Source organism: Salvelinus namaycush, unplaced genomic scaffold (genome assembly GCF_016432855.1).
Source record: "Salvelinus namaycush isolate Seneca unplaced genomic scaffold, SaNama_1.0 Scaffold77, whole genome shotgun sequence".
NCBI classification, from domain to species: Eukaryota; Metazoa; Chordata; class Actinopteri; order Salmoniformes; family Salmonidae; genus Salvelinus; species Salvelinus namaycush.
The window spans coordinates 228,441-240,764 of record NW_024061497.1 but is presented as its reverse complement, the minus strand read 5'-3'; the positions used below and the strand labels follow the sequence as shown (position 1 = coordinate 240,764).

The 12,324-nt window shown below is 44.0% G+C and overlaps 1 protein-coding gene across 1 annotated transcript in view; it reads left to right on the top strand.

The window, feature by feature from the left end:
• LOC120042758 overlaps positions 1-7,134 on the top strand; it is a 32,556-nt gene extending 25,422 nt beyond the window's left edge. The window contains exons 9-18 of the mRNA XM_038987559.1: positions 2,737-3,186; positions 3,871-4,137; positions 4,256-4,513; positions 4,612-4,857; positions 5,105-5,362; positions 5,737-6,075; positions 6,174-6,443; positions 6,672-6,755; positions 6,895-6,945; positions 7,034-7,134. Of these exons, the coding sequence (XP_038843487.1) occupies positions 2,737-3,186; positions 3,871-4,137; positions 4,256-4,513; positions 4,612-4,857; positions 5,105-5,362; positions 5,737-6,075; positions 6,174-6,443; positions 6,672-6,755; positions 6,895-6,945; positions 7,034-7,049 (2,239 nt within the window). The 3' untranslated portion in view covers positions 7,050-7,134. The remainder of the gene's footprint in view (positions 1-2,736; positions 3,187-3,870; positions 4,138-4,255; positions 4,514-4,611; positions 4,858-5,104; positions 5,363-5,736; positions 6,076-6,173; positions 6,444-6,671; positions 6,756-6,894; positions 6,946-7,033) is intronic.
• The last annotated feature ends 5,190 nt before the right edge of the window (positions 7,135-12,324 follow it).

Genomic DNA, 12,324 nt, shown 5'->3' with positions numbered 1-12,324 from the left:
CCGGAGCCGCCACCGCGGACAGATGCCCACCCAGACCCTCCTCTTGAGTTGTAGGGGTGCGTTCGGAGTCCGCACCTCAGGAGGGGGGTACTGTAACGTCCTGACCAGAGTTATTATGTGTTTTGCTTGTTTACTGTTGGTCAGGACGTGAGCTGGGTGGGAATTCTATGTTGTGTGTCTAGTTAGTCTGTTTCTATGTCCAGCCTAATATGGTTCTCAATCAGAGGCAGATGGTAATCGTTGTCCCTGATTGAGAATCATATATAGGAGGCTTGTTTTGTGTTGGGATTTTGTGGGTGTTTGTTTCCTGTCTCTGTGGTTGTCTGCACCAGATAGGTCTGTCTCGGTTTTTGCACATTTTGTTATTTTGTATGTTGTTTGTAGTGTTTCACTTGTTCTTTTATTAAACATGTTGAACACTAGCCGCGCTGCACTTTGGTCCTCTCCTTCACCTATGGAAGAAAGCCGTTACACTAGGTCAGGGTATTAAACCTCCGCCATGTATATCTCACTAGGTCAGGGTATTAAACCTCCTCCATGTATATCTCACTAGGTCAGGGTATTAAACCTCCGCCATGTATATCTCACTAGGTCAGGATATTAAACCTCCGCCATGTATATCTCACTAGGTCAGGATATTAAACCTCCTCCATGTATATCTCACTAGGTCAGGGTATTAAACCTCTGCCATGTATATCTCACTAGGTCAGGGTATTAAACCTCCGCCATGTATATCTCACTAGGTCAGGGTATTTAAGTCTCCATATATCCACAAATTCCAATATATCCATGACATTCATGATTTCCTTAAGTGCCTGATGGTGATAGTTTGTAGTGTGATTTCCTTTCCGGTCCATAGAGGTATTTAATTAAGACCGTAGTAAAATCTCCCGCCATAATAATATAGTGTAGTTTTGCTTGTAGAGTTGATAAATTCTTATATATATTTTCAAAGAGGCTTGGATCATCATTATTCAGACCGTATAGATCCGAATAATCTTCTTACCAGAAAGATGTTTGTTTCTGTCGGCGTGATGCGTGAAGAAACCAGCTGGCTGCACCGACTCCGATAGCGTCTCTCGAGTGAGCCATGTTTCCGTGAAACAAAGAAGGTTACGTTATAAAACACCCATCACAGCACAGGGGTAACCCCACCAATAATACCTCATACAATAATGATGGCAGAGCAATTTAACGGCAACTTCATAGAAACTATTTACAAGAAAGAACCCAGTCATCAACATTAGAGGATTTGCAGTAATCTGTATTACCTCCCAGTGGAGGAGTGCAGAGGGTATGAATGGTGGGGGGGTCATAGACAAACAAAGGCCTTAAAATGTCCACAATCTTCTGGGCCACATGTCATTAGTACCACATCAATACAGTTCAAATAACAATACACAATAAACTGGCAAGAAACCTCCCCTTAACTAAAATGTCAACCCAAATACGTCTGGCAGGGCAATAATAGTCCAGCCATGCTGAACCTCATAGGGAAGAGCATTGAAAACAATAATAAAGTCTGCTGCAGTGTAAAGCACTGGAGAGAGTGAGGGAAGAGAGAGAGGGGGGGGGGGGGGGGGGGGTAGAGAGAGAGAGGGGGAAGAGAGGGGAAGAGAGAGAGAGGGGGTAGAGAGAGGAGAGACACAGAGAGAGAGAGAGGAGAGACACACAGAGAGAGAGGAGAGACACACAGAGAGAGAGTGAGTGGGAAGAGAGAGAGTGAGTGAGAAGAGAGAGAGAGAGAGACGAGAGGGATGAGAGGGAGAAGAGAGAGAGGGAGAGGAAAGAGAAAGAGGGAGAGGAAAGAGAGAGAGGGAAGAGCGAGAGAGAGAGAGGAGAGAGAAAAAAAGAGGGAGGAGAGAGAGAAAGAGAGAGGGAAGAGAAAGAGGATAGGGAGGAGAGAGAGAGGGAGAGAAATGAGAAATGGACGAGAGAGAGAGAGAAGAGAGAGTTGAGAGAGATGGAAGAGAAAAACAGAGGCATGGGAAAGGTAAGAAAAAGAGTATGAAGAGATAGAGCGAGAGAGGAGAGAGGGACAAGAGAGAGAGAGAGGGACGAGAGAGAGAGGGACAAGAGAGAGACAGAGAGACAGAGAGACAGAGAGAGAGAGAGACATAGAGAGAGAGAGACAGAGAGAGAGAGAGACAGAGAGAGAGAGACAGAGAGAGAGAGAGACAGAGAGAGAGAGACAGAGAGAGACAGAGAGAGAGAGACAGCGAGAGAGAGAGAGAGAGACAGAGAGAGACAGAGAGAGAGAGAGAGACAGACAGCGAGAGAGAGACAGAGAGAGACAGAGACAGAGAGACAGAGAGAGAGACAGAGAGAGAGAGAGACAGAGAGAGAGAGACAGAGAGAGAGAGAGACAGAGAGAGAGAGAGAGAGAGACAGAGAGAGAGAGACAGAGAGAGACAGAGAGAGAGAGACCGAGAGAGAGAGAGACAGAGAGAGAGAGACAGAGAGAGAGAGAGACAGAGAGAGAGAGACAGAGAGAGAGAGACAGAGAAAGAGAGACAGAGAGACAGAGAGAGACAGAGAGAGACAGAGAGAAGATAAATTAGAAAGGAAAGAGAAAAAAGAGGGAGGAGAGTAATGTGTAATGTGAATGTCTCTAAAACGAAATACTTTAACATATAACCAAACCACATTACGTAAATGTATAACTACTTCATATATTCATGACTTGTTTCATGTGTTCATCCATATCTGAATCAGCTGTTACTGTCCTTGTTGCAGTTTCTATCGATGGAGGTCTGATCCCTCAAAGCAGATCAAGTTCCTGGTGGATCTCCTGTCTCAAGCAGCAGAGTGGGAGGAGCAGACAGGAGAGAAGACACTGAACCTGGTATCATCAGTGTGGACTTACAGCACCTTCCCCTTCGGTGATGATGATGATGATGGTGACGATAATAAGGAATATCAATGTGATTTCCTGCTGGATCTGTACTCACATGTGAAGGACTATGAGACTCAAACAGGCAGGAGTTTCCTTCCAGCATTACAGCCAGTTTACCAGTCAGCTCCTGCAGTCTGGTCCATAGACCTCTCAAAGAGAAAGGCCTCCCTCCTCCTAGAAGTACTGAAACTCCAACCAGAGAAGAAACCAGTAGAGCTGAAGGGCTGGTCAGATGAAGAGAGTGAAGTGAGGAGTTTCCTTCAGTGTCTTCCCTACATCTCACAGCTGAGGTGAGTTGGATCAGTACAGTTCAGGGATTGTAGTTGTCTGTCCCTGTATTTCCCTTTAGAGAGGATGTTTGTAGCTTTCTGCAGTCTTTGTCTTTTTAAGACATTGTCATATGAAACTTCAAGTGGTAACATTTATACTCAGAATACCAGATTCCCTGAAATAACAAATGTTGCCCAGAATTGTGAATCTATATTCACATATACTCAGAATACCTATTCTAGAGAGGTCTTGTTACAATAAACCTGAACGTTTATATTCAGAATATCTAATATATAAACCAAATGTCTTTTATGTTATGTATCTTTCTCTGTGACATTATATTTCCAGATAACATGTATTCATGTACAGTGAGGTCAACGTATTGGGACACGTTTGTTATTTTGTCTCTGTACACTTTGACATGATACAATGACTGAGGTTAAAGGTCAGACTGTCAGCTTTAATGTCAGGGCATTTACACCGTTTAGAAAGTGCTGGAGTACAGAGCCAAAACAACAAACCATGTGTCACTGACTGAGGTTAAAGGTCAGACTGTCAGCTTTAATGTCAGGGCATTTTCACCGTTTAGAAAGTGCTGGGGTACAGAGCCAAAACAACAAACCATGTGTCACTGTCCCAATACTTCTGGACGTCACTGTCTCCTAAACGTCTGATTTGATGTTCCCCATGTTTTGCTGTTTCAGCTGTGATGATGACAGGTTCTTCCAGACTGTGTGTGAATCCATCCCTGTGAGGTCCAGAGAGGAGGACCAGCAGTTGGCCTCTCTCCTCCAGGCCTTGGGCTCCACCCTGTCACTGGGAGGAGAGTTACCCCGGAAAACCTGCAGGTCTGTGGGGAGAGTCCTGGGTCTCTGTGCCTCCAGAGTGGACCTCACTCTCACCCCCAGCAAGATCTCTCTCAAAGGAGCCGCACTTCTTTTGAGACATGAGTCAAAGCTCCACAAGCTCAGGTATGTTCAGTAAGACAGCTTTTAAAGGTCTATTGAATAGTTGATTTTCCTTACTGATCATTTTATCTGACAAGACTTCTCTGTTTCAAGTGACTTGAGTTTTGTCTTTTCATTCCAGGCTGAGTGTGGGTATGGCAGTGAAACTGTCCAGACTGGTTAGGAGGACAGAGAGAGGTGCTACTCCACTGACTGTCCCAGAACTCTCCCTGGTCCTAAAGAGCAGCCATCTACCAGAGAGAGTGTTGCCCAGGGCTCTGAGTAGTGTGGCGTCCCTGCTGAGACTCTGGAGGGTTCAGTGTCTGGACCTGACTAACTTCCGGATCCAGGTTCACTCTCTCATCACACTGCTGTGTCACCAGGGACCTCTCTCTCTCAGGTCAGTCTGAAGCTGATGTTTTTTAAAAGTAGAAATAGTAACGTCATTCATGTGTTTTTCTTCATATTTCTGACTGCCTGTTTGTTCCTACCTCCTAGACTGAACTCAGACACTCTGCAGCAGCTGACTGTAGTTGTGTCTGAAGCTCAGGACAAGGACTTGACTCAGTGGTTCCTGGAGAAGGTTGGTGGAGACCTGACCTCCTGCAGGCTGGACTGGGAAGTGCTTCTCTCTCTGCTGCAGCATTCAACCCACAACATCACTGTGGACCTCAGGAAGAACAGGCTTCTAGAGAAGAACATATCAGATCTTCTCCCCTTTCTGGGAAGGGTTACTCTCAAGAGGTGGGAGAACTTCTTTCTCTTTTCAGACTTTCTAGATATAATAAAATAACTATTTGTATCCAGTGACATGTTGTTCTGAGTTTTCCTCTGTATTATCATTAGGGTTTTATTCAAGAGGTGGGAGATCTTTATTCAATATTCATAGACTTTAATTATTCATGTCCTATCCAGCCAGTTGTTGCTATGTGAGTTATCCTTTATAAAACCTTGACATAACCACAACAATCCATTCTCCATGTTTGTTCAGGTCCAGTTCCAGCTTTGTAAAGTCCTCCATCAGACACATCTATGACAGTAGAGACAGTGACTGTGTGTCCAGTTTCTTGAGGTCTTCAGACCATTGGATCAACCTGAACAGCAGAGAGCTGGACAGAGTGGACTGTTCTGCTCTGTGTTTTACCCTGCAGCACAGCCACCAAGTCAAAGTCAACCTGCTGTGGACCTCCATACCACCGGGGGAGATAGAGAGCATCCTGCCTCTTCTGGACAGAGTCTCCCAACTCAGGTTTAGTTCAATCAATCAAGTTTATTTTATATAGCCCTTCGTACAAAGTTGGCACTATTTGACCATGCTAGAATGGATAGAACTATGAGGCTTTCCACTTCCTGACTGATTTAACCTCTAACCCTAACCTTAGTGTAACGTACTAACCTTAACCTCAGCTAGGGGTGGAATTGAAGGGGAACGCCTGGGAGTTGACCTGATAAACAGAGTTGTTTTGTCTTTATCAGTGTTTTAACGTGTGATGGTGTGTAAATAAGTCTCTCTCTGTCTCTGTCTCTGTCTCTGTCTCTGTCGCTCACTCTCTGTCTCTTGCTCTCTGTCGCTCTCTCTCTCTCTGTCTCTCTCTCTGTCTCTCTCTGTCTCTCTCTCTGTAGTGTTGACAGGAAGTTACTGCTGAGTTTCCTCCAGTGCTGTGCTGCCTCTCAGATCCAGCAGGGGGGACCATCACCACCAACAGCAGTATGGCTGCTCAGGTCTCTGCACTACAGGCTGGACTTCTCCTGCTCCTCCTCTGTGGACCTGTCAGCTCAGGACCCAGGAGAGGCTCTGTGTCTGACCACTGACCACTGCAGGGCCATCAAGTCTGTTCTGAAGCAGAACCACCACAGCACCCAGCTGGTCCAGAACCAGGTCCAGCTCATCCTAAGAGACTGTGAGGTGGAGGACAGAGCACTGAGGGAGCTGCTTCCCATCCTGCATATTGTCAAGCTGAGGTTAGACACACAAAGACAAACATTTGGCAAACTAGTTTATCAGTAGGAGTTAAACCTACTCTGTGTCATAATGTTGTCTCTGCTTCTTGTCCTCTCAGTTACAGCAAAGCTCTGCTACTTCAGCTGCTGGACCTTGTGTGTGAGGGGATTGAAGAGGGGCTGCTGAGGCACGCAGAGTCCCTGTGGAGAGCCCTGGATGGGGAGCTGGACCTCAGTGAGACCAGGCTGGATCAGAAGGCCTGTGGATCTCTGGCCCTGGTTCTGGAACACTCAGAGGGTCTGTCAGAACTGGACCTCAGCCACTGTCAACTCACAGACCACCACCTACAGCCCCTGATCACACACCTGCATAAAGTACAAGTCCTGGAGTGAGTGGCTTTCAGTGTGTGTGTGTGTGTGTGTGTGTGTGTGTGTGTGTGTGTGTGTGTGTGTGTGTGTGTGTGTGTGTGTGTGTGTGTGTGTGTGTGTGTGTGTGTGTGTGTGTGTGTGTGTGTGTGTGTGTGTGTGTGTGTGTGTGTGTGTGTGTGTGTGTGTGTGTGTGTGTGTGTGTGACTAGATTACAAATGTCTCTCTCTCTCTCTCTCTCTCTCTCTCAGCCTGAGCCACAATGACATCACTGATGCTCTGACTGACAGAATACTCCAACTGGTCTCTACCAACACTTCAATACACACTGTACGGTAAGGGTGTGTGTGACGGTGAGCAGAGCATGTGTGTGTGAGATCATATGGGTGTGTCTGTTGCTGGGGGCAACAGTTGGCAGATAGAGATGTGTTGTCTAATGTTGTAATAATGATTAATAATTATCATCTTCTATAGACTCTTCAACAACAGAATCCAGGACAGAAGACCCTTCCTGACAGACAAGAGGATTGAGATCTGGTGAAACAACATCAGGTCTTAGTCCAGGAAGAGAAGGCTGAATCCAGGACAGGAGACCCTTCCTGACAGACAAGAGGTTTAACATCTGGTGAAACAACATCAGGTCTTAGTCCAGGAAGAGAAGGCTGAATCCAGGACAGAAGACCCTTCCTGACAGACAAGAGGTTTGAGATCTGGTGTAACAACATCAGGTCTTAGTCCAGGAAGAGAAGGCTGAATCCAGGACGGAAGATCCTTCCTGACAGAAAATAGGTTTATCATCTAGTGAAACAACATCAGGTCTTAGTCCAGGAAGAGAAGGCTGAATCCAGGACAGAAGACCCTTCCTGACAGACAAGAGGTTTGACATCTGGTGAAACAACATCAGGTCTTAGTCCAGGAAGAGAAGGCTGAATCCAGGACAGAAGACCCTTCCTGACAGACAAGAGGTTTAACATCTGGTGAAACAACATCAGGTCTTAGTCCAGGAAGAGAAGGCTGAATCCAGGACAGAAGACCCTTCTTGACAGACAAGAGGTTTAACATCTGGTGAAACAACATCAGGTCTTAGTCCAGGAAGAGAAGGCTGAATCCAGGACAGAAGACTCTTCCTGACAGACAAGAGGTTTGACATCTGGTGAAACATCAGGTCTTAGTCCAGGAAGAGGAAGAGAAGATGGATGTTGAAGATGGACATAGAGGTTTCAAGAGTAGTAGGCAAGGCCCAGTCCTGTGACATTTTAGTGACTGAGGACATGGTTAGGAAGGCCCCAATCACTCTCTCACTCACTCACACACACACACACACACACACACACACACACACACACACACACACACACACACACACACACACACACACACACACACACACACACACACACACACACACACACACACACACACACACACACACATTCACACACACACACAAAGAAGTTTCACTCTCACCCACACGTGGAACGCAAAGAAGAATGAACATTGAGAGAGAAGTGACATTGATTAAAGAAAAGAAGAAGAAATGAATTATGAATTTATGAAGATAATAATGAAAGGTTAAATATGTTAAATGAAAGCCTGGGGAAACATCGTGGGAGATATTACAAGGTGATTCAAGTAATGCAGTAAAATGGTTCAGAATGTTTTAATGTTGGTTGCTTTAAGGTACGATGCTTCTAGACTGTGTTGGTTAGGTTTAAAGGACAAGGCCTTATGGTCTGTAGGAGGTTGGTAATGACATGTTATAATGATGAAATGGTATAATTATTGAAGGGTTTAAAAATGTTGAATGTTTAGGAAGTAATGGGAAGAATAGGATCGAGTGGGATTATAATTGAGTAGGGAATGTTAATGTTTAGAAATAAATGGAAATAAATGTTTTAAAAGTTAATGATAATGGAGTGTACTAAGGGTGCTATCTTGCTTTATTTACTGTTGATGTTGCTTATCATTGATTGGTGATATTGATTTGTGATTGACTGATTTATGTGGGATGCCTGTTTCTGACATTTTGAATAAACTTGCTTTATTGTTCTGAAACCCTGTGTCATCAAAGAGTCATACAAGTGCATGTCGTTTTACTTTCAGTTTCTGAAATAGACTTAAATAATTGAGGATTTTTTGCATCTGGTTAGTTAGTCTAGAGGAGACCTGAGTGGCAGGTATAAATAAAATCACATTTTATTGGTCACATACACATTGTTAGCAGATGTTATTGCAGGTGTAGCGAAACGCTGACAGTCATAAGAGGGGGGATTCTGGGCTAAACCAACCCAGTTTACAGGGGGCACCCCATCATAGTTTTCTACAGAAGAAACTCTGTCCTGGATGATCCTGAAGAGGTGCATGGTTTATAGAGTGAGGGCGAGGCAGCATAGGCATTAGGCTCTGAGGAAATCCCACATTACTGTAAGACCTTACTGTTGAGTCTGAGCCACAGTCCCTAGCTGTCGACTAGCTCAGTGGTAAGGCAGAGCGGCAGATCTGTAGGGGTTAATGACCAGGAATTACTGGACTGCTATTGGGTAAGCAGGGTGGAGTTGAATGGTTAATCGTGCAGACAATTTGGGGGCTCGTCCAGGATTAATTTGTGGGAGTCAGGAATATCCGGGGAATATTTCGGGTTATAGGAAATATCCAGAATAGTGGAGATCTCAGAATATATCTTGGAAACTTTGTGGAAGCTTTATAGGTGATCTATTTTAATAGGTCAGTGAACAGAGGGAGTTGCTACAGAGGAACGGTTCAGAAAGATCTTTAGATCATTAGAGGCAGCCATCGGCAGTGACTATTAACCTGTTAGTGAATAGGGGGCGCTATTTTCACTTTGGGAAAAAATCATGCCCAAATTAAACGGCCTCGTACTCTGTTCTAGATCATTAATATGCATATTATTTTTACTATTGGATAGAAAACACTCTGAAGTTTCTAAAACTGTTTGAATTATATCTGTTAGTAAAACAGAACTCATTTGGCAGCAAACTTCCATACAGGAAGTGAAATTCTGAAAATGAGGCTCTGTGTCAGGGCCTGCCTATTCAACTGGCTTATATTTATGGATCTGTATGCACTTCATACGCCTTCCACTAGATGTCAACAGGCAGTAGAAGGTTGAATGGGGTGTCTAGCTTGATCTGAGGCCGAATGAGAGCTTTTGGAGTGGCAGGTCCGGTCTTTTGTCAGTTTTCGACGGCGCGCAGGGGAGCACCACATTGTCTTCTGAAATAAGTTACGTATACACAGCAAAATGTTCCGGCTCTGATTTTATTGGATACATATGAGAAAAACATCATAAAGTAGGATTTTCAACCGAGTTTGACCAGTTTATTCAACGTTTATTGGGAATTTTGGAATTTTTCGTTCCAGGCGCCAAGAGTTGATGGGCATGTTCGCGCCACATGGCTAGCGAAAGTTGCTAATTCGACAGAAGAAATGGACATTCGAAAACCGAACAACGATTTATTCTGGAAATAGGACTCCTTGCACAACATTCTGATGGAAGATCAGCAAAAGTAAGAGAATATTTATGATGTTATTTTGTATTTTTGTGTAATATGTTGGCTCCAACACGGCGGAGAATAGGTGAGCGCTGTCTCACAAATTGTAGTAAAGTGTATCTTTCATTTGCTGTACAACATGTATTTTTTAGTAAAGTTTATGATGAGTTCTTTGGTTAGATTAGGCGACTGTCCAAAATATCTCCGGACATTTTGGTGAATTGTTGCTACTTATTCACAATGTATAACCACGATTTGCAGCTCTAAATATGCACATTTTCGAACAAAACATAAATGTATTTTATAACATGATGTTATAAGACTGTCATCTGATGAAGTTGTCCAAAGGTTAGTGATTATTTTATCTCTATTGCTGGTTTTTGTGAAAGCTATGTTGGCGGTGAATAAATGGCGTTGTGTGTTTGGCTATTGTGGTGAGCTAATATAAATATATATTGTGTTTTCGCTGTAAAACACTTAAAAAATCTGAAATATTGGCTGGATTCACAAGATGTTTATCTTTCATTTGCTGTACAACATGTATTTTTCATAAATGTTTTATGATGAGTATTTATGTATTTCACGTTGCTCTCTGTAATTATTCTAGCTGTTTTGGTGCTATTTGTGACGGTGGCTGCAATATAAAACTACGATTTATACCTCTAAATATGCACATTTTTGAACAAAACATAAATGTATTGTATAACATGATGTTATAAGACTGTCATCTGATGAAGTTGTTTCTTGGTTAGTGATTCATTTTATCTCTATTTGTGGCTTTTGTGAAAGCTATGTTGGCGGTGAAAACATGGCGTTGTGTGTTTGGCTATTGTGGTGAGCTAACATAAATATATATTGTGTTTTCGCTGTAAAACATTTAAAAAACCTGACATTGTATTGGCTTTTGTGAAAGCTATGTTGGCGGTGAAAACATGGCGTTGTGTGTTTGGCTATTGTGGTGCGCTAACATAAATATATATTGTGTTTTCGCTGTAAAACATTTAAAAAACCTGACATTGTATTGGACTTGTTAATGTGTGGAAGTTAAATATTTCTAAAAAAATACTTTGAATTTCGCGCTCTGCGAAGGCAGCGGAATGTGGTGGGTGTCCGCTAGCGGAACCCCGGGGCGAGAAAGGTTAACAAATTGTGAAGAGGCCGTTGGAGGCCGTGACTATAAAGAAATTGTGTGAAGAGGCCATTGATCATGTTTCCCAGTGTTCTATTGCACCTTTCGACTCACCCATTCCCTATCGGATGGTAGGGAGTCGTGTGCAACTTCTGGACTCCTGCAGCACTCAACAACTCAGCAATCAATTAATTTCAAAGTTGGCCCCTTGGTCGGAGTGGATACGCCGAGGAAAATCATTCACACAGAAGATGTTGTTCCACAGCTGAAGGGCCACTGCTTTAGCTGATTGGTTCGGACACAAGAAGACATGGGCCATCTTAGTAAAATGGTCAGTGATGACCAGAACATCCAAGGACTTGTTGTTGGAGTCTTCAGCAGACCAGAAGTCCACACACACCAACTCAAGGGGCTCAGTCGTGATGATATTCTCCAATGGAGCTCTGGACTCTGGCTCAGTGGCCTTAGTGATCACACATCTCCTGCAGATCTTGACGTACTCTCTCACATCAGACTCCAGACCATGCCATAAGAACCTCTGTCTCGTCAGGTACAACGTCCGCTGTAGCCCCTGATGACCGGCTTTATCGCCCTTCAAGACTGTCGCCCTCATGGAGGTAGGTACTACATACTGGTGCATCTTCTTTGACAACGAACTTTTGCAGTATTCATAGTACACCCATTTTCAGTGAGCTTCTCCCAGGTCTTCAGGATCCACAGAGCCTTGATTGGTTCATGGCCACATTCCCTACTAGAAGGTCTCCGGCCTCTGTCCACGTAGAATACAACTCTGGTGAGTGTGTCATCCTGATGCTGCTTTGATATCAGGTCATCACGGGATAGGACTCTCACATCTGACATCTCAGATGGCACCAGTGACTGAGTGAGCTGAGGCTCTGTAGACCAGCCTCCCCTTGTGACTTCAGGACTGCTGACACCGCTTCCTTTGGACAGGATGTACGTTAATGGATTGTTGTCTGTCCATACAGTAAAAGGCTTGCCCCTTAACCGATGACTAAACTACTCACAGACGGCCCAGCGTAAGGCAAAACACTCTAACCAATGGGCAGGATACTTTGACTGTGCATAAGTAAGTGATTTGCTAGTGAATGCTACACTTCTGACGCAGACCAATCCTCTGGCATCTATTACAGTACCATGTAGTTGAACTACTGTATGTCTGTCTGTCTGAGTATTACAGTACCATGTAGTTGAATTACAACTTTGACAACAACAGAAACGCATGGATTAGTAACACTCTGC